Source organism: Pyrgilauda ruficollis, unplaced genomic scaffold (assembly GCF_017590135.1).
Source record: "Pyrgilauda ruficollis isolate IOZ18807 unplaced genomic scaffold, ASM1759013v1 scaffold18, whole genome shotgun sequence".
Classification (NCBI taxonomy): domain Eukaryota; kingdom Metazoa; phylum Chordata; class Aves; order Passeriformes; family Passeridae; genus Pyrgilauda; species Pyrgilauda ruficollis.
Window position 1 is genome coordinate 1,705,457 of NW_024516984.1, and position 21,741 is coordinate 1,727,197.

The following is a 21,741-nucleotide window of genomic DNA, read 5'->3' on the forward strand; positions in this document are numbered from 1 at the left end:
GAATATTGTACACAATTTATTGCAGACCACTAGACAGCTTCCCTCCTGTTCATGTGGGCATTCCTGCTGGCAACTAATCTCAATCTTGCAAGAAATACCTAACAGTCCTTAAAAGAAATAGTGCCTGAAGAAAGTGAATTACAGATAAAAGCAAGGAAAGCTACAGAAACACACTCAAAGTAAACAGTGTTATTCTGCAGAGAAAAATGTAATCTGACAAAGAAGTTAAAAGATTAATTGTGAGAAGACCCCCTTCTCAGTTTCACTTCATCCTTTTAAGCATGGGGAAGTTCAACAGTATTTTCAAACACAGTTTTTCAGAAGAGCTCAAGTTTAACTGTTAAAACGCAAATGATAAATTTTGTTCAGAAACAACTTAATTTCATATGGAATGAAGCTCTGTCTGCCTGAATACAGTCAGTTGTTTTAGAATTCATATTACAGTAGGATCCTAAAACTTAAACGGGTAAGTTTATTCATACTAGGAAATAAGTGAACTATTTGAATACAAAATAAAACTGACCCCAACAAGATTTGCCACAAATAAACCAATTTATTATTTTTTGGCAAGTCCCATACAGAATGAGCAAGGATCTTTCACTCACTATATTAAATTATTTTACTTTATACAAACTGTAAACATCTTCAACATGACAAACTCTTGGTACAGGTATTCCCCAATTCTGGCATCTTTCTCTCTTAGTTAATCAAACAAAACTGAAACCCAAATAAACCAAAGAACTGTGTATCTATAAAATGCAGCATGTACATTTTACATCACATCAATTCTAAGCAATGCAGAGAAGAGTACTTATTACTATTTTTAGTGAAATTTGTAATGGCATTATGAATAGAAATATTTTTCCATGCTGTTGTATCCTATTTTTTGTTTGAAATTAAAACCATCATTTAATACAATCAAGGTAGTAAACGAAATTTTACAGTAAGCCAGCTGGTTTGGTATATAAACCAGCTATATCTGTTATACTATAACAGATAAATAAGAAGGTAGAATCTCCTGATCTGGTTAATACTTTGTTTTCCTGGCAGGCACCAGCTGAAAGAACTGCTTGTCCAAAGACTCCTGCTGTAATTATCTGGTATTTTTTACCCCTTCTCTCTCAAAGTGCTTTAAATCAGACATAATCTGACCCCTAAAGTGATCACGTATCTCCCTCTTAAGTAAGAACAGATTTTTCTGAGTTGCAAGTTTCTAAGTTGCAGACTTACATTCTGCAGGCTAGCTTTACTGAAGGACTACAAGATACATACTGTTAGGTCATAATCCTCAAACCAGGGCAAAGGTGTTTTATCTCTTCATGAACCAGTTTTCTCCAAACCAACTCAGCAGCAGTAAAATACAGACAATTCTTTTATTGATAAAGGCTTAAAAAAATTAAAATAACTTCTCTTGTTAAAAAACATTTGCATTCAAATTTTGGTTTCAGTATGTTCCTAATTTTGAAGTCACATTTACAGACAACAATCTACATTTCTAATGTAAAAAGTCAAGCCATATTAAAACCTTTCAAGTCTGTGCATCATAAGAAGCAATTAAAATAAAGTTAATTCTTTCCCAGATCACCTTTAGTTACTGATAAACCCCAAGGTGATTATTTCTAGAGCTGTGTGCAACCAGCTGTTTAAAGCATTATAAAACATCACACTTCAGATGACAAAGTGCTTAGATCAGCAGATCCAGAAATAAGTTCAGATGAGTTTCACTACCTCAAGTGAGGACACTGAGGAGCTCTAAGATTTTGGATTCACCGAAATGCACAGCTGAAAGACTATGGAGAATGAACAGTGCAGTTAACTTGCACTGACAGTATAATGTACAGTCATAAATAACAATGCACAAGAGTTGAATTCCTACTGTCAACTCCAAAAAAAGCCCTCTGCCAAAATAAAGAAGGGAATCAATACTACACTGTTAAAATTAGATCCTGATAGGACTAAAGAAACACTGTAGATAATATTCCATAAGCAAAATACAATCAGTTATTTCAAATGCCTGAACTCTTCCATTATCGTGAAGATCTGACAAAGATAATGGAACAGGGACCTTCAGGTAACCTTAAATCTCCAGCAGAAATGCAGATTAACCAAAACAAATTTTTACTACTTGATATTTTCTCTGCAGCATTTGGAGGAAGCTCTATTGAAAAAAACCTGATGTACACAGCCACCATTTTACAGAAGATCTTCCAAACATAATTAATACCAGTAAGTTCAAAATATTGTTGTTTGGTTTTGTTATAAATCAACAGCCAAGTCTGATTTATACTCAAACCTTGCAGGCCTTTTATTTTGTTGTTGTTTTTTTGTTTGCCTGGTTTTTGGTTTTTTTTTTTTTTTAATTTATAATCTATGCCATTTACTTTCCAGTCTTACTGGGAATTTCCTGGAGCCCAACACATCACGATGCAACTGTTATCCATGTGAATGTACAGCTTCTGTATGCTAGCTGCTGTTCTCTGTAGCAGTGTCTGTTAGAACTTTCACAGAATTGTAATGTTCTCCTAATCCATAGGCATGCCTCATATACCTAAAAAAATAGTTACAGAAATAGTGTTCAGTTTAACAAAAAGTATGCATCATGCCAAACAGTAACAGCACTGAAGACAATTGAAATAAAGTCAAGTTTTAGCAACAAAAATATATAGGATCATTACACAGAAGAGTATTAATAAAGACAATTTTTAATTCTAGTGACTTCCAGTTTGACAAATACCCTGAAGAAGGAAAAAAGTTTTCTCCATCTTATATCAATGTCATTATTCTTTTGTAACTATTTACCAGGTAAAATGACCTTGCAGCATTCTCTAAATCAGAGCCTGATATACATCAGACACTGTCTAATGACAATTTCTCCAGTAAGTGTGTCAATCACAAACAGTTTCTGACCTGCACAACCATTACTCAAGCAGTGTTTCAACATCAGATGCGTAACAGAAAATAACAGAGCAGATGAGAATCAAAGCTGAGGCCTCTGTTACAGAAATAAGTGCACTAAATTTAAGTGATAAAATTATATACTTACACAAGTGTTATTGGTTTGCCTGAATATTCTTCACCAACAATAATGGGAGGAGAATCCATCTGCACTACTTCAATAGGTGTTTGTAAAATGTGTGACAAAGCCCTTAGCTTTAAGACAAAAACAATTTAGCAACAGGATTAAAGACAATGGAGGTAGGAGACAGGAAGACTAGACATTTAATTTTAGCAGGTGGTTCAAGCATAACATTAGAAATATGTTCAGAAAATAAGCTTTATTAAAATAAGCAAAATTATTTTAACTTTTAAAACTTTAATTGAAAACAGATTGCCTTAAACTAATCATTGTTTAGAGGATACAACAATGGGCTAGTTTCATTAATTTACTAACTGTTCTTTCATAAAAAATAAGACAAACTAAAACAAATAAGTATTTTTTGAAGCTCAAGTTCTCATTTACATGACAACAACCTAACAATACTTTCCCATTCACAGTGTCAGTCTTTCTAATGATATTTATACCAAATGAATTCACTAAATTGCACGTTGTCAAATACATCAGAACAGTGGTGCACCATCAGAAAAGCTGGTGGGAAAACAACCTATAACCACAAGAAAAAGTTCTTAATAAGCTATTTATGACTGTGTTCCCTTATGTCTTCAGGTACTCTTTCTAAAGAAGCCCTTTTTTTTAAAGTATATTCACGCACTTCAGAATTTCACAAATAAAAATTATCAATACAATACTTACTTCCAGCTGACCTCCCCATGCAGCTGTATTTGCTATATCATCACAGTATTTCTCAAATTCCTCTGCAGGGAAAGAAAAGACAACTTTTAGTACTTGTCTTGGTTGAGAACAAGCAAGTGAGGAAAAGCACTGATTGGAAAAGCACTGATTATGCAAACTAGAGCCAGAAAAGTACAAACACGTTGTAAAGGAAAATATGTATGTTCACTGAAGAAAAGCAGAGAAAAACAGTTGTCAAAAAACCCCCAAACTCATTCTGTTTTGAAAAGAAAATTTCAGACTGAAGAGAGAGATAAAAAAGAGTATAAGAAGATGTATAGCTAATACTTTAATTTTTTATTCAGAGAACAACAGGTAACAACACACATGAAATTGCATGCAGTTTCCTTCACATTAAGTTTCAGCAGCTGTTTAGAAACTTTAGAAAAGAATGTGACAGTGAGTAGCATATCTAGTTCTTACATTAGCCAGGTGTCAGATATGTTTTAAAAATCTTGCAACTGCATGTAGGTAAACAGTTGGCTAGGGTTTTTTTAAATTTCCAGATTAGCTGCCTTGTTTTTAAACTATGAAGTGTTTATTCTCAATAGCTCCTCTGTAAATAGCTGATCTTTTCAGATCATGTTCTACAGAAACCAAGTTTAAAGTTTGTAAATTACAAACCCTCAAGCTTTTGAACCTTACAGATTTTAAGAAAGAAGACTCTTCAGATTTTCTGAAGACTGCCCAGAATGACTTATCATTCATTTCCTTTATAACAGAAAAGCACAATTCCTTGTTGCTGTGCAGTATTTTATTCAGTATTCTCCTGGGACACATTTAACCTGTGACAAAAATCTGTCAACATGGGAAAGACAGCACTCAGTGACCACATGAAATCCACAGCAATGCCTATTAAACAAACATAGTTCATAAGTTAATGAAATTTATGCAGTCATTTTTGTAGTGTTCCGGGCATAATGAATAAATCATGTATTGCTCAAATAAGAGGTACACAAATGCCACTGCTAGTCAGCCTACACCGTTGCTTCACACTAAAGCTCTTTTTATTTTTTAGTTTAGAATACTTTAAAAAAAAACGGTCCCAAAACACTTGGCAGTGAAAAAATAAGCTAGAATAAGCAAATGCATCTATTCAAACTATTTTAAACTAGATTTGATTTCATACCCATTTTTAACAGCTTTCCTGTATTGAAAACACCAATATAAAACTTGACAAGAAAATCATCCCAACATGCTAGACAAGCTGTTTATAATAACAAATCACATCCCAGAATGAGTTCACATCATCTAGTAACCAGCAAGTTCTGTTTTTTGGTTTTTTTTTTCCCAAAGGCAAATAATATTTCCTAGATTAATTTAAAAATATATATTTAACTTGAGATTCAGGTGTACCAAGTTTCATAGCAGATCATCATTTTGTGTTCCACAGAACACAATAAAGTAACAAAGTTACAAACACCATAAAACTCCCAATTAAGCTGTAACTGAGACTGAGATTTATCAGAAACAGTTACAATAGTTTTTAAAATCTCACATGCTGCAAGTCTTACCTCTGCTATACATATCTCCGGTATTAGGGTTTGTAAGAAAAGGCAAGAAGTCATCACAGTGACTTTGCATATACTTTGCTGTTTGGTTCCTCAGAGTTGCAACAGTCCAGGAATTTTGGTGATCCTTGAGCTGATCTTCAATAGCTCTGTACATGCAATGGCCATCTGAAGGAATTTGTTTAATCTCTAAGTGCCTTGCTGCTAATAGGCAGGCAAGTTTCTGACTTTCAAGATGTCTAGCACCCGTTAAATTTTGTATCTCAGCTTCAGCTATTCTTTCTTCTCTTTCTTTCTCCAAAGCAGCTTTTTTATCCTTAGATTAAAAACACAGAAAAATTACATCAACTGTTAAAATTTGGAATATGCCTGTACAGTTCCTGGATTAGTGCTTGCTTCTAACTCTTCCAATGTTTTCTCAGTACATTCTATAAAATATTTGTCTGAATCAGTACTATCTGATTCAGACTGATCTTGGGGACCTCCTAAACCCAAACTTTAGCAAATTCTAAGTGACCAGTATATCTTAACTGCCTCCACAGTTAACCACACCCAAAATTATCTGACAAGAGAAATCTTAATTATATCCACATGCAAAATAACACTTTACAACACTCATATAAAGTCTATTAATCATAGTGCTTTCTTCAGGATCAACTGTTTCAACACTCAAGTACGGGAATTCTAATTAAACATCATAAAATATCGCTCTTTCATAAGAAGTGTGAGATCTACCAATTAAGTACATGACTGCATAATGGAGCTCATGCCACGAACTGAAACTCCCTCAGGACAGGTACTCTACATCATAAAAGACTGCTCCTAACCTAAAGGATGGATAAGAATGCATGTAGAGAATATTAGTAGGGATGTAAAAATAAAAAAAAAAAAAATTACTTTCCTAGAACGTCTCGTTAAGTTCACACTGATGTTAACAAGGGAACAAAAATCAAAGTAAATAAGCAAATAAAAAATGAAGCAGTACGAAGAATGATCTTTCCATTTTGATGTTTAAAATTCACCACAAATCAAGACCAGACTGGTTTAGGCAATAAGAATATGGGAAAACTAGACCAGAGTTCCTGGTTTGCCTAGACATGGTGCCATAAATTATAAACATCCTTTTAACATGTTCGTAGCCATCATGTAACAGGGGATGAAATATGCAATAAAGCAGTGTTCCCCTGGCCATGACCCAATATTCATGCAGGTACAACGAGAATGTTAATCCATCACAACATGTGATGTTTAACCAGATCTAAGCCTAGCAGAACAGGACACTAGATAATGTTTAACAACTCAATATTTTACAGAATTTCTTCAGTATTGATGTTCTTTCATTAAATGTGTAAAGTACTACTAGTTGCTTAATTTCCACATAGTATTTTAATTCAATTACTTTACTTCTTTAATAATATTTTTAGTGGAAGTCTTTTAAAAATAATTTGCTTTACATGATTTCTTTTTTATGGCTCCCATTTCCTGACCTATTCTGATACCTGGCTCATGGCTGAGGGTACAAAAGTACAATTATTTATAAAATTCTTACATATCTCTAGGCAGCAGTTTAACAGATTTTCAAGGCACTCAGCAGGTACAGCATCAATACAGAATTACCCAGGTAATGTCCCCAGCAAAATTGTTTACCTTTGGCTATTACAGTTAAATTTAGCTGAAGATAATCAGTTATTTGCAAAATGTTTAACATGAAGTCATACCCGCCTCTTCTGTGCTTTTGATATTCGATGATGCTGAATCTGCTGTTCCACTCCTTCAAGCTCTATATTTGCAACCCCATCAGCTATAGAATCTGTCTAAAAGGAAAAAAAAAAAAGTTAAATGTTCTTATTAATATAAACAGTAATAAAGATATGCATCTTCTGAAACAATTTCAAGTTCTCTTCCAGAGTATTTTTATGAAGTTTAACCACAAAGATCTATGTATAGCACAGAAGCCATCAAAGCATGTCACATCTCAAACTACTGTCTTGCATTTTGTTACTTTTCTGTAGTCCCAACAGTCATGTGCATCTCAAATTTAAGCTGTATGTTCTCTAACATACTGGTGGAACACTCTTTACTGGCTGAAAGGAAAAGCTTCCCTCACCGTGCCAGCCTATGAGGTATCCAAACAGCCATTACCAAGTTCTGTGACAATTAGAGCAGAAGGGTCCATCCTCTATATCAAAGCATAACTAGCAGTTGAAAAAGATAGAGTTGAACTTCTCAAGAAAAATGACAAACCTAACCCAGTAACTGTATGAGCTATACAAAAAGATCAGTCACACTGCTGACAAAATTGCAAGACAAAACACACTGGATGAGTCAAACACCTGCTGAAGGTTATCAATACTTGAACAGTCTACATAAGATAACCAGAGTGGCAATATAACAGCACCTTAAAAAATAATTCTCTAACATAACTGATTTACCCGTGTAGCCTTAAAAGCAACACAAAATACTACTTGCGGTAGTGTACCTTTCCCCCTACTCTACATTTAATTTTTGTTACAGCTTGGCATTTGTGTAATGATTTTTCTTGTACGCCTCATCAATGGATTCAGTACCAGAGTAAATCCTGCCATCGAATTTTGTCATGCTTTTGCAAATTTATATTAAACCTGCTTTTGAAATATCTTTTACAGTGATTCTTTAAGCAACCAAGCCACTCTCTCAAAAGAGCTCAACAACAAAAATCCCCCACTGTTACATGCCCCTTCTAGCACTGCCCATTTACTGTAACAGCTAAAGCTTTCCTAAATTGAAAAGAATTACTAATACTGTGAAGAATAGGATAACTACTTTGAAGTATTATTTAATAATTTTTAAAAGTTAAAAAAGCCCTAACACAAATTGTAGCTGTATGACTTCAGCTGAAGTTAGGGCACCTACCTTATTCTGCTCAGGTGAAGCTTCCTTCAGCTGCTTCAATTCCTCCTTGTGCTTCTGTTCAAGTTCTGCCTCTAGTTTGGCAACTTCATCTGCCAGCTGTTTTCGTCTCTTCTTATCATTCTTGGGAACAGCATTTTTCATGCCTTGAATTTTTGCTGTTGGAGAAGTAGTGTAATTAAACATTATTTCTTAATATATACTCTATGATCATTGCAGAAAATGACTGCAAGTCACACAGAAAAACTAATTACAAACATCAACAAATCAGTATAATAGTTTAGCTGTGAGACTGCCGGTTCAAATTCTCATATTTTCCAAATAGCTATATTTTTTCTTAAAAGAAGCAAACTGCCTTTTCTTTTCTTTCTTTTTCTGAAAAAGAGAAAAACTTATGCCAGGTTACTGATAAAAATACATATGAACTTCATCAATGCAGCAGACTTTGGCCTGTTGCCTTGAGAAAGATTATGTGGGCATCAAAATATCAAATCTCACAGGAAAGATGCGTAATTTTTTAATCACACAAGCAGCAGACTAAAATTAAAAACTGAGTTTACCCATCCTTAAGACAAAGTTTCTAAAAGCAAAATGGGTATTCGAAAACAAAAACATCTTAACTTGATTAAAGCCCCTAAGTATTTCTAGGCTGTAAGTCAATGCTTCATTTCTAAAATCACAAAATAGTTTGGATAGAAATGGTGTCGAGTGGTTACCTAGTTCTACCTCCTGCTCAAAGTGGGGCTGAATTCAAAGCTACATCAGGTTATGCTAATTCAGATGCACCTAAAATTAGTTCAGGTGACTGTGCAGTCTCCAGGGATGGAAATTCTGCAACTCTTCTGGGAAACTTTTTTCTTGTTATGAAAATATTTTCCCTTATTCTTCCCACGAATATTTTTCTTGTTGCCCTTCAGCCCGTGTCTCTAATCCGTCCTCTATACTTTGATGAGTCTGGCTCCATCCATTACATAGTAGAAACTACAACCACATTCCCCCACAGTCCTCTCTTCTCATGTGTTCCTAAACGAACACTCCCACTATCTCTGTCACTATATCTGTCACTTCTGTATTCACTGTTTTAGAGACACAGCAGCAATTATTTAACACCCTTCTTGCTATTCATCACCTGTACATTTTCATGTCCTTCATCCTTGACTGACCCAATTGAGCTGAAGATGATGGCAATGATAATGAAACTCTTCAAAGGGAGGCAGAAGGAATGCAGATACTGAAAGATTTATGTTAAGCATTCAGCCCCACAAATGAATAAGCTGAGTATGACAGAAAAGCACCTTTGTTCATTAAAATTAACATAATAGAGGAGAAAGGAATCCAGAACATAAAAGGCACACACAAATACACAGGAGAGAGTATGGGTAGTGGAAAGGGGGGAGGGAGGTGTGGAGACAAGTACCATCAACCGGAGAAGGTGTTAGATCTTCAGAGACGGAGATGCACCTAGTGTTAATTCTCACAAAAGTTTTGCTCTCCGGTAAACAGTTATCAATGCACATACCATGAATGTATTTTACTAGCAGGCAAACATGTACCTATAAGTAACCTGCCTCTCCCAACTGGGAAGAAAGGGACTCTGCCTTGTATATACCCCTCCCACCATTTGGTAGTGGAGAACTACCATTATCACTTTCTCTACGTGTAAAAACCTTCTGCTCCTCAGCCACTCCCAATGAAGGTGCCATGCACGCCAGAGTATTGAGTACATGACAATGCTTGATTCCTACGCCTCTTCAATTTCAACCAAATCTAAGGGAGGAACAGGCATTTCAAAACAGTAAGTTCCTAAAGATTTAGTGACAATGTGCAACCTGACTCCTTCCTTCTTTAACCCTCTGATAAAAGGTTGCAAATGGGCCTATTTCATTACATACCAAAAAAAAAAAAAAAACCCAAACATGGAAAAGGTCGTATCAATATACTAGCAATGAGAAAGGCTTAACAAAAATGTTATAACAACTATGAAACTCAACAGAATCCATCTATCAGACCTCTACATACTAATATATTGTAATAGGGTAGGTCAAATGACACAAAGTGCTACAAGTTCACACTGAAGCACTGTAAGACCATTCAGGTCTTTTACTACAGATACTTTATTATGGCAGGACAGGACAGGAAAATTCAGTTCCGATCAACTGCACTGTAACAGTCTGGGCAGGAAGAGCCCTATGCAGGCTTTTCAATCTAAAATGCCTTAAAAAACCCACACCTTCTTCAACTTGAAACCAAAGTACCAAACCGCGACCATCACGCCGATGGCCCAGCATTAAGCGGCCAGCATAAAGGCGATGGCTCCCGCGGCCAGGGCATGGCGAGCTCCGCAGGCCGCCCGCACGCCCAGCGCTGCTCCCGGCTGCCACACCGCTGCCCGCACGCACCGCTTCGCTACCGCGTCCTCGTCCCCCTGCGAGGGCACTGCCAGGGCTGCTCCCTCCTTCTCCACAGCCGCCGCCGTCCCTCCCGCCCCTCCGAGCTACTCGCGCTGCCGAGCGGGGCTTCCTGCGAGGGAAGGCGGAGAGGGGACCCAGCCGGCCCCGCGTGTTCCCGCCGCCGCTCCCCAGCCTTCTCCCCGCCCGCCCTGCGCCGGGCACGGCGCCCCTCACCCTGGAGCTCCCGTTTCTCCTTGCGCTGCCTCTTCAGTAGCTGCTGCAGCGGCCCCTCGGGCCCCGGCTCCTCGTCCTCCGAGCCCTCCATGGGCGCCCGCAGCCGGCGGGCGCGGCTGACCCCCGACCCCGGCGGGAGGCGGGAGCTCGCCGCGCTTCCGTCGGCACCGCCCCGCCCGGTGCCGCTTCAGCCGCGGCGTGAGGGGCTGGAGCGGCCCGGGGTCCGCGCCTGGGCGGTCCGCGGGCCTGGGTTCGGCACGTGGAAGGGAAAGGAAGTGCTGGGTTTGTTCAGGGGCTGTGAGCGTTTCCGTCCGCTCATCTCTGCGGCGTACTCGCTCCTGCCGTGATGTCCCGGTAAAGGACTCCCGTGGACAAGTCTGCACTAGGAAAAAGCCATAGGTTTAGTTCAACTAGAGGTAGATCCTGTTAAACCGAGAAGGGAATCGGTTAGGGTTGTTACGCAATTTGTCACATTAAGGGAAAAAAAAATCTTTAACCTGTTCATTTCTGTGCAAAATACACAGTGTGCTAGTTTTTCTCATGCAGCTCAAAACCACTAGAAAGGCTCACGATTTTCTAAGTTGCGGTGCTTGTGTCTCCTCATCATTGCGAAATTACTACTCAGAAAGTGAAACATCTTTGTTACAGTAAAAAGACTGTTACAGGAAAAAGATTTGACCCCCAGACTTCGCCTTTGGGGTCAAATCAGCACCTCAAATGGAGAACTACAAATTGTCGCGTAGTGAGATGCTTTTCTGTTCAGTGCAGGCACCAACACTGTGGAACATTCAGTTGATATGAACAAAATACAGCCTATAAAAGTTAATATTTTAATGGTGCTTAAAATTACTGAAACTGATCAAAAACTGGTAATGGAACTGCATCTGTCCTTGACTCTTAATGTCACTGCTGTTACTCATTTTACATTTTTATGAACAGAATGTTCACAAGAATACCTCCCTGGAGATATTTAAAAACCAGTAAATATATTTCTTAGAGACATGATTTGGTGCTGGACTTGGCAGTGCTGGGTTAACAGTTGGACATCATATCCATCTTTCCCAACCTAGACAATCCTGAGATTCTATGAAGTACAGTGTCAAGTGTGAAAAAAGTACACAAGTCTAAAACAGAATCATAACATGATATATCAGTCTCTTTGCTGTATAGAACCACTTATTTTTTAGATCCCCCTTAGAATTATGTTGAAATGTAAATGATTTTCAGATTCATATGTCCACATCTGAAAATATAATTTCCTTTTACTTCTACCTGCTATTCACATCTTATTAGAATAAAAGACATCACAGATCTGCTAGGAAAAGAGAAGGGGGACAATTGGCTTTTAGCTAGGAAAACAGTATAACACTGTACTAGGGTGGCCTTGTAAATATTCTGCTAATCCAGAAAAGGGACAATTCTGCGTTGGAATTGGTTTAACTAACATATACATGCTCTGTATCAGTTTATACATGGCATATGTGTGTATATATATGTATCTATGTATGAATATTATTACATTTAGTACATATTCTTGAATATACTGTATATTTAAAAATAGAATACCGGTTTTTACTGTTTGAAAAACACCCCTTGCTGATATCTTGGTGTGGCTTGGCTGGGAAAGTGGCTGGGGACACAGGCAAGGAGCTGTGAGTGGGAACAGGCAACACCAGCCAGGGGTGGCCGGTCACTGCAAGGCTCTGCGGGACGAGGAGACCCCAGACCAAAACCCACCACTGGACCAAGAGCTGTGAGAAGGCTGGGAATAAAACTCCAGTGACGTTTTTTGGGAAGGTCCTTCCCCAGAGACCCCCAGTGGCACCACGATTAAATCACTCAAAGGTTAACAGCACGTTAACCTTTAATAACACTCTGCTGTTATTCGAAGAGCAGGCAGTAATTGTGCCAGGAGCATTGGCCGGCTGTAACCTGTAGTGGTAGCTCAAAGGCAGAACGATGGCCATCACAAGGCACTTTTTGATCTACACAAATTAACTTTCCTGCGGCAATGTCTGGAAAATGGATTCCCAGATCACATGGATTATTGTTATGCTTGGAACAGCTGTGCACGGAGAAGTCAGCAGAGGGAAGCCGAACCGACGGTGACACTGGCGGTGGCAGGGGCTGAGCCTCAAAGCAGGAACCCTGGCGTTCTGCCTGCATCGGCACCGCCCTGCCGGATCGCGGGATTCATCTCCAAAGCAGGAATGCCGGCGCTCTTTCTGCCACGGCACCGCCCTGTCCTTTAGATGCTCCTTCAACACCGTCTAACTTTTCTCCTGTGGGGCTACTCCAAGTGTTTACCAACCAGCCGGAGTGTGGAGTCCGAGTGATTTGGCATTATAGGGAAGTGAGGTGCCAAAGCTGAGGGAAGGTAGCAAGAAATGTGCTCAGCTGTAATATATGTACTGGACATGAGCCAAGCTCGGGGGACATGCAGGTGTGTTTGAAAGAACTGCTCTGGCCAGGGGAAAGGGAAAAATTAATTAATAGCAAAGCAGAACCGGTACTGCAGACAGAAGGAAACAGGAACCCCTGGCCAATGAATGACCCGAATTGGACTGATAATACCACAGAGGACAGGCCTGCATGTCAGACAGGAGTTCAAAACCTGGTAGAAGCAGTATGATCATGGGGAATGAAAGGTTAATTGGACTAAAATAATGGAATGCAGACAGAGAATTGTCACTATGATATTTTATGAAAAATCCTCTGCTAGGATTTTTCCCCTCCTGGGGAGCTGAGGGCTTCAGGAAAGAAATGTAACCAATAACTATCTGCTGCTGTGGAATGCAACAGGTGCATCTGTGATTGGTGCATGTTGGTTGTTTCTAATTAAGAGCCAGTCACAGATGCAGCTGCATCGGACTCTGAGAGTCACAAGATTTTGTTATTCTATTTTATTCTTGTTTTTTGTAGCCTTCTGATCATCTTTTCTCTCTGTTCTTTTAGTATAGTTTTAATGCAGTATTTTAATATAATATATATAATAAGATATATATATGATATATATGATATATATTATATTAAAATACTACATTAAAACTATACTAAAGATACTAAAGATATATATATATATAAATATATATATAAGATATCAGCCTTCTGAAATAGTCAAGCCTCGTGTCTCCACACACAGGGAGTTAACAACAGAGAATGGACAACAATCCTAGAGATTTTTGGGGCTGCTTCCAACAGGTTTTGCTAGAATATGGAGCAATGGCTTCATAAAACTTCAATGGTACACTTGCAATTAGTGTCTTTGTCGGTCAGGCAGCAGCAGACAGCCAAAAGTAATTTAAGGAGCATATGCCAGGGTGGCAGGGAGTAAAACTACAGAAAATTCATGTGTTGCAGTATTCATGTGTGATGGGAGAAAGAAAAAAACAGAGGGCAAAGCAAGTAGAGGAGAAAAGGGAAATTGGAGAAAGTGGAAAATCTCATGGCTGTTGCCATGACAGGAAATCTCCAGGGGAGAAAATGGAAGAGAGGAAGACCAAATACAATTAGTGGACCTAAACCAGAAAGCAGAAAGAGACAGAAAAGGAATGTGGAAATGGAATGTTGGTATTGTGGAAATTTAGGACATAGGCAAAGAGAATGGCCTTTCCAACTAAGTGGGGGAGTAATTATGCAAGGATAGATTGTCACAATGACTAGAGGCCAGCAATTCTACTGAATTTGAGGGAGCCATACAATTAGAAATATACAATTTGTGAAGAACACCCAGATCAACAGGGACACATAGTATGTAGGGATTGGGTGTCATTGTTGAATTTCTGGTAGATACAGGAGCCACATTATCCCTCTTAAACTTTGCCCCAAGAGAGTCAATAACAGACAAAGTATGCATACATGGAACCACTAGGCAGGGAAAAATTTAAGTAAACCTGTATTAGCAATGATAGGACATAAGGGTGTGCTGGGAAGATTTGTATTAGAAGAAGATTCCTCAGTGTGCTTGTTAGGGAGAGACCTTCTACAGGCTTAGATGCAGAAGTGCATGTGTCACCAAAAGGAATGGATTCAATAATGGCCCTGGGTGTGATTACTGAGAGCTTCAAAAATGAACAGAAGATACTAGAAATATTGAAAGCTGTATTTTCAGAGTTCTGGGTAAACCAGAATAGGTTAGATGGAGACCCTGAGTACTTGTGAGGGATTTGTAGGTGATTAACCAACATGCAGTGACCCCTCACCCAGTGGTGCCAGGCCCCTTGACTATACTTTTGCAAATACCACTTAAAGATGGCTATTTTATTGTAAATAATTTAACAGCTGTTTTTTTCAGCATCCCAGTAGATGAAGGAAGTCAACCTTTGTTTGCCCTCAAACTGTACTGTTGACACAGGATATTCAGCACATGCCATCTGAAATACAGGTGTATAATATATAGCCTGGAGATGAAGTTTTAATTAAGGTAGTCTCTAGAAAATCTAAGTTAGCACCAAAATGAGAAGGCCATGTACTTTTCTACTCTGTCCTTATTTCACTGTTTCAAGTTTTTGCTGTTTAAGTTTTAGGTAGGGAAAACTGGATACACAATTCTCACATCAAACAAAGAATGGGTGATCAATCAGTTGATAAGTAAAAGACTTCTGAGAATCCTTGGTGATTTTGTATTTTAATAATCTGAGTATTTGTGCACAATAATCTATGAATTTGTATTCTGCCCTGTGGTAATCTTGGTAGCCTTAATTTTGTTATGTTTGTTACTTGCAATAATCCTGCATGTAAAGGCAGTGGTTAAATGCCTCGAGAATTTTTTTCTTTTTCCTTTCAGTACCTTAGGAGGAGGACTGTTGAGCAATACACCCAGCTCAGATTGCTTGGTGTGTGATGTGCTCAGTGTGCTCTGGATGGCTGGAACCACAAGCAAGGAGCCATGAAGGAGCACTGACCTTTTGCCTGACAAAGGGCACGTGGACCTGCAGCACCAGCCAGGCAGGGATGGTCAGTCACACAGAGACTTTGCAGGACCCAGTCAACAACAAGAAGACCCCAGACTAAAATCACCATTGGATCAAGAGGTGCTTGAAGCACAGATGCACAGACTGTGAGGGTATAAAAACGCCGTGATCTTTTCACTGGGGATTCTTCCCCAGAGGCTCCCAGAGCCTCCAGAGGCTCTCTAAATTTCTGCATCACAATTAAATTACTTAAAAGGTACAGGACATCTGGGACTCTGCTATGGGGAACCTGGGATCAAGCTGATGAAGGGAACGTCGGTCTGAGTGTGGGGTGTGTAGGGAATCAAACCTGTTACGTCACTGGATTTACTTGCTGCAAAGGGGCTTCTGTCCCAGAATTAAAATTTGGAGTGGTGCAAGTGGGACTCCCAGATTGCCATCAGACTCGTCAGATGGGGGAGTTTCTTTAACATATAACCTTCTACATTTCCAGGGGTTTTTTTCAGAATGTTAGAAATTACAGCAAAGTTAAAAAAAAATAAAAAATCCTTGTTTTACCATACAAGACACTACAATTAGATGTTCAGACATATGACACACTCTGTCTGTCATTCAAGCAGGCTGAGCTCTCTTCTGTTTTAGGAGGCTACAGCCTTAAATCTTTCAGAAAAAAAAAAAAAAAAAAGATAGCTGAGGTTCCTTCCCTGCAGCTGAACTATCCCCAGTCAAAGGTTAGTCACTACAGGGATCCAGTGAAGTCTCTGCAGTGACCACTGGTTTTAGTCCAGGCTTCTCCCATATCTTTAGGAGTAACCCAAAAGAATATAGAATAAATACCAACAACCAAATACTTCAAGTCACCAAATGGACAGTCCTGAGTTGATTAAAGCCAGCCTCATTTGAGCAACACTTAATATAACTGAACTCAAACTGACACAGGAGTGGAGATTTTAGTGCACACTAAGTATGAGGGAGTACATGTTTGAGAACAGCAGCACCATAAATGCTGGGCAGGTCATGCTGCACAGCCAGCTAATGGTGAGTTTCCTCTGCTGCCATGAAATAAATGGAATAAATGAAAGCTATTAAGAAGAGCACTTCCATCGTTAGCAGCAGCCCACAGGCTCAATGCCCCAGTTCTGGCCTGCTGTGCTTGTTATCAGCCCGTGGTGAGAGCCTGTCCTGGGAACTGAAGCTTTGTGCCAAGACGGCTGTTGCGAACTGGAGTTTAATGTGGGATAACAGCAAAGGCCTTGAAAATACTGAAAACAGAGGACCCAGCATTATAAACTAACTGATACCAAATTACTGCTTGAAGAAAAACACATCACAAGTCATGGAGATGTCTGCTTTGAGCCTATCAAAGGGAAGCAGCAGCTGAGCTAGAGAGGATCAACCAAGCAGCAGCAGGAGGCATTTGCTGAGACCCGAGAAAATGACCCTCTCCGGTATCGCCAAGTGTGAGTATAGCCTGGGGGGTGGAGACCAAAGGCATCTGGTTGATCAGAAATCCTCTTATAAAAGGAAAAAGCACCTGAATTTGGGGAAACTGCCATTAGGGGACCTGCAGTCAAGATGTCTCTGTGGGACTGCCAGGGCAGCATGTGTTCCACCTTCTCTCCCTGCCTGCGCCTGCCCCTGCTCCAGGGGCATTCCCTGTTCCAGCCTGCTCCTTGCCTGCTTGCACCAGGATCCCTCATTCCTCAGGGGTCTCTTGATCTGCCAGCTCATCAGCATTTTCCCTTCCACATATTCTGGTTTTCCTCTCTGATAGTCTTAGAGCACCTAGCTTGAGCCTTCCTGCATGGAAGCTCAGTTTATCTGGTTCCTGAGTAGAAAGGGTGGTTTAACGGATAAAGTCATAATGAAACATAATGGTTGCAAGTTGAAAGGAGGAAAAAAAAAAAAAAAACCAAAAAAAAAAACCAACTGAAATCTGAGGTAACCAACTGTGAAGCACTTTATCTAGGATCTGATAGGTTTGCTGTCACACAGGTCTTTAAATCAAGACTGAAATACTTCCTATGGATATGTGTTAGCTCAGATCTAAGTTACAGACATCATGCAAGCAGCATTTACTGACTTTCTGAATTCAAAGCAGTCTGAGTGGATGGCCATAATGGCCCTTTTTGGTATTAAAATGTATGACTTCATTAATCCATTCTGTAGGAATTTGAGCCTCCCATTGAAATCAATGATAGCTTAAGAGGCTCTGTACTAAGCACAGTCTGTATTGCACACTGACAAAATTGAAACTTTCAGAATTAAGGGGTTCTTTTGCAATGTGACTGAATATTGCCAAGTTAGTCACTGAAGTCAATAGCTTCATACCTGTGATATCAGTTCATTTGGACAGTGAATTAACCAGTTGCTGTGCTCACTTTCTTTCATATTTGTTTTCTGGGGAGGAAAGTATGCATGGATATTTAAAGTACTGCACTTTGACATCCTTTCTAGTATCATTCTCCCAGTGGTGTCACAGTATTTAGTAACATCTGAACTTCAGGAAGGTTGGTTGTTCATTCATAAGTAAACTGGGGTGGGACCCCCACTAGTTTTGTTACTCTCCAAAAATCTTGATTTTATTTCTTCAATTGCAAAGCCAATAAACTGTTTGGCAGACAGTTTTCATGACAGCAGTAAAGACTGCCCACGTCTTACTCAGCTAAATGATATAAAACATTGGTCAAGCAAAGAAACTGTCTTACTGCTTTTACATCAGTGTATATCTCATTTTCCCCTATTATTTATAAGGTGTTTCTTGCAGAGTGTTAAAGTGAATTTTAGGCTGGTTGCAGCTATACATGAAAATTGAAATGGCTCTGTTGTTTTGCTAAGATTTTGTTGAGAGTTTTCTGATTTATGTGCTATATAATCAGTGAATCTGAGTCACCTGAGCCCAGATACTGAAGGAAAAGTAGTTAAACTCTCCTTTTCTTTATGCCCTAAAATTGGCTGGCAGTAAGGTTTGCAATTAGTCTACATAAATGAAGGACTATACACGAACTTTGCCATGAAGCCTCCACAGAACATAAAGCTCAATATGGCAAGTGCTGTTAGGCTCCTAAAATCCCCCAGCATGGTATATGTACAACAGACTTTCTGAAAGTTCACTTAATCAGTAAATGAACTAGCTGAGATTTTCTTATTGTTTGTTTATGTTTGCTGAAAACAGTGCTATCAGGCTTTTGCAGCAGGATATCTTCAGCTGAGATCCCTCATCTTTTAAACTTTTCTAATAATTTTTCAACAAAAATCTGACAAGAGTCAGGACCTAATGTATATAAAATCACTTAAAATCTGTAATGAGTCATTTATCAGTTAAACACAATAGTGGGGCTTATTTCTGGGTTTGATATTTTTGAGCTTACAGAGACCAATGTATTTATCTTTTCTATTTGTAAAATCAGAAGTTGTAAAAAAATCTTAGGTTTCTGTTAATGCAAATAGATTCAGGGTCACTCACTCACAGTTGTCTTACTAATGCTGGGGTACAGAAAAACTGTGGCTGTTGCCTGGAGATGTCCTTGGTTTCTGTGAAGATTGTTTTTGAGAAATGTGTCTGTTAGTGCTAGCACCGTTTTGCCAACCTCAGCAGATGTATTGTGAAATTTGCAGTGTTTTGCTTTTTTAAATTTTAGCAAGGTATTTCATAAAAACCCATGAGTCTAGATTTTTAAGCAGTTTTCTTGGCTGTATGACTGAGACATGATCTTTGCTTGACAAGAGGTGACTTGAATGCATTCTAGATGCCCAGAAACAATAAGCAAAGAGAAAAAGCTCAGCCACAACTCTTCACACTGCTTTTCAGGAGGAAAAAAGTATTTGAAATTGGACATTTGGGATTTTCAGTATGTAAGTATCGTTCCTTAATGCATTCAGCAGACACTGTCAGTTGGGTTTCACAGGGTTAGCACTGGATATCATCACATTTTGCTGGTATAGTCCTGGAAAGAATCCTGGCCAATAATCCAGGCTCTGCTAAACCCCTTGAAGCTGCTGTCATTTTCACTATGCTCTTTTATTTTCACCATGCTCTTCACTTACTTTCTACACTGTGGAATTGCCAACTATAGCTCATCTTGTTGTTGTAAAACAAGGAAAGAGAGTGTCACATGTTAAGCAAACTTTTTTTTTTTTTTGCCAGATAATCTTCCCATATCTCACGATAATGAAAGAAAAGACAAGAGGAACCCTAAGTACTCCTTAAACTGCTAAAATGAGTAAAGGGTCAGTTACTGCAATCTCTGAGACTCTCAAAGTAGCATTCAATAGTAAGAATCCCAGCTAAAATTGCATTTTACTTGTACATAGACATCAAGGCAAATATATGACTAAGTATTTGCGCTGTGAATTGTGCACTATAAATTCTTATATCAATAAAATACAGTTATACCTTTGTAAAATTTTTCAGCATACAGAAGTCTCTCCATAATTTCTAGCATACATAATCACTGTCACAGCTCAACCAAAAGTATTTGTCTGTGTCAGATAACCTTCTGGCCAGGGATGAAGTACCAGCCTAGGCCTATCCTCTAATCCCAACCCTGGACTGTCAGTACTATCCATAGGGCTGGGTACTGGAGCCTACCTCTAGTGCTCTCATCTCTGGGTACCCTGGGGCAGGGGAAGAAAGGAATCTGCTTGATTGCCCTAAGGATGAGGAAAAGACAAGCAGAAGATTCAGAAAAGGAATCTGGTGACCTGGCACAGGGAAAGGAAAGGGAAAACTGACTGAGAGTTCTGAAAGGAACTGTAGAGGTGGTTGTTGGTGAGAGATATAATGGCTTTGACAAGAGAAAGGAGTGTCTGGATCCAACAGAGAGGATTGTAGAGGTAATTGGAGAAAGCATGTTTGACAAAGGGTGAGAAATCTGAGAGTGGCAAAATACTGAAACAAGTTGCCCAGAGAGGTGGTAATGGCCCACCCCTGGAAACATTCAAGGTCAGGTTGGACAAGGCCCTGAGTAACCTGTTCTAGTGGACTGTGTCCCTGCTTATTGCAGCGGGCTGGAACTACATGACCTTTAAAGGTCCTTTCCAACCCAAACTATTTTATGATCCTATGAATTCTAAAACTGGAGGATGAACAGTGGAACTAGTAGTCAGAGGAGGAGGCAAAGAATCATTGATTCCTATCATAGATAGGTGGAGTTAGGAGATATCTCTGGCAAGAAGCAAGGCTGCAAGAGAAAACTGGGGTAAGCTGAGTGAGAACAGAGAGGAGGACAAAGCAAGAGGTAAACAGGGTAAGGACCCGGAGTTGTAAATTTGAGTACCAGGGCAATAAAATAGTTAAAAGTGATTTACAAAACAGGTGGACAAACTTCAGTGCAAAATTCTTCAGTGCAATCCCAAAGTGAGTGGGCCCCACAAATATTCTGAAATTTATCACACTAGCTCCAACTTTTACAAAGAGTAGATTAAGTAGTTGAGTTTGACAACAGACTTTCCTCACATGGAGTGATTTGCAAATTAATTATGAAGAAGGATGAGCTGGAGTATGACAACAATGGATTTGAAATGAGAAAACTGAATTATTTGTAAAGGTGCAGAACGTGTAACAGATACAGCCCTTGGTAAATGAAGAAAGAATTAGCTGAACATTATTATATAGCTAATATACATTAATATACATTATACATATTAACTACAGGGCTGTAGGTACAAAAGCACTACTTCTAACATTTCAAAGCAGCGTTGGTACTTAATATCAGCCATCATTCCATCCCTCTCTCAAAGTGCTTCATGCCTTTTTATCTCCAGATTGATAGAACCTATTAATAAGCAACCAGCCAGGGCCTTCTATACCTTTGCAGTGTATCATCTAGAAGAAAAGAGAAAATCCAACAGCTTCTTTAAATCCAAAGCAACAATACCCCAAAGCTGATGTGTATTTCCCTTCACCTAATTAAGAAGTTCACAAAAATAATTTTCCATACTGACCAGCAAGTAATGCTTACAGAAACAAATGGTGTTATTCCTTCTGAGTAAATTTTTTTGGTTGTTGTTTG

At 39.0% G+C, this 21,741-nt stretch overlaps 1 protein-coding gene across 1 annotated transcript; it reads right to left on the reverse strand.

Annotated features, from left to right (window-relative positions):
• Positions 1–533: 533 nt before the first annotated feature.
• On the reverse strand, positions 534–10,966 carry OTUD6B (OTU deubiquitinase 6B). Its single transcript, XM_041464480.1, has 7 exons — positions 10,815–10,966; positions 8,194–8,348; positions 7,020–7,115; positions 5,305–5,617; positions 3,752–3,813; positions 3,044–3,150; positions 534–2,548 (listed from the first exon to the last, which is right to left on the reverse strand). The coding sequence occupies exons 1-7, from the start codon at positions 10,903–10,905 to the stop codon at positions 2,464–2,466; spliced, it is 909 nt and encodes a 302-aa protein (XP_041320414.1). The 5' UTR covers positions 10,906–10,966; the 3' UTR covers positions 534–2,463.
• Positions 10,967–21,741: the final 10,775 nt, after the last annotated feature.

Excerpts from the sequence above, each read along its gene's own strand:
- OTUD6B (XM_041464480.1), bottom strand. The coding sequence starts at position 10,905 with ATGGAGGGCTCGGAGGACGAGGAGCCGGGGCCCGAGGGGCCGCTGCAG. Across the intron at positions 3,814-5,304 it reads CGGAGATATGTATAGCAGAG|AGGAATTTGAGAAATACTGT; the intron begins GTAAGACTTGCA and ends CTTTCCCTGCAG. Across the intron at positions 3,151-3,751 it reads CATGGGGAGGTCAGCTGGAA|CTAAGGGCTTTGTCACACAT; the intron begins GTAAGTATTGTA and ends TTTGTCTTAAAG.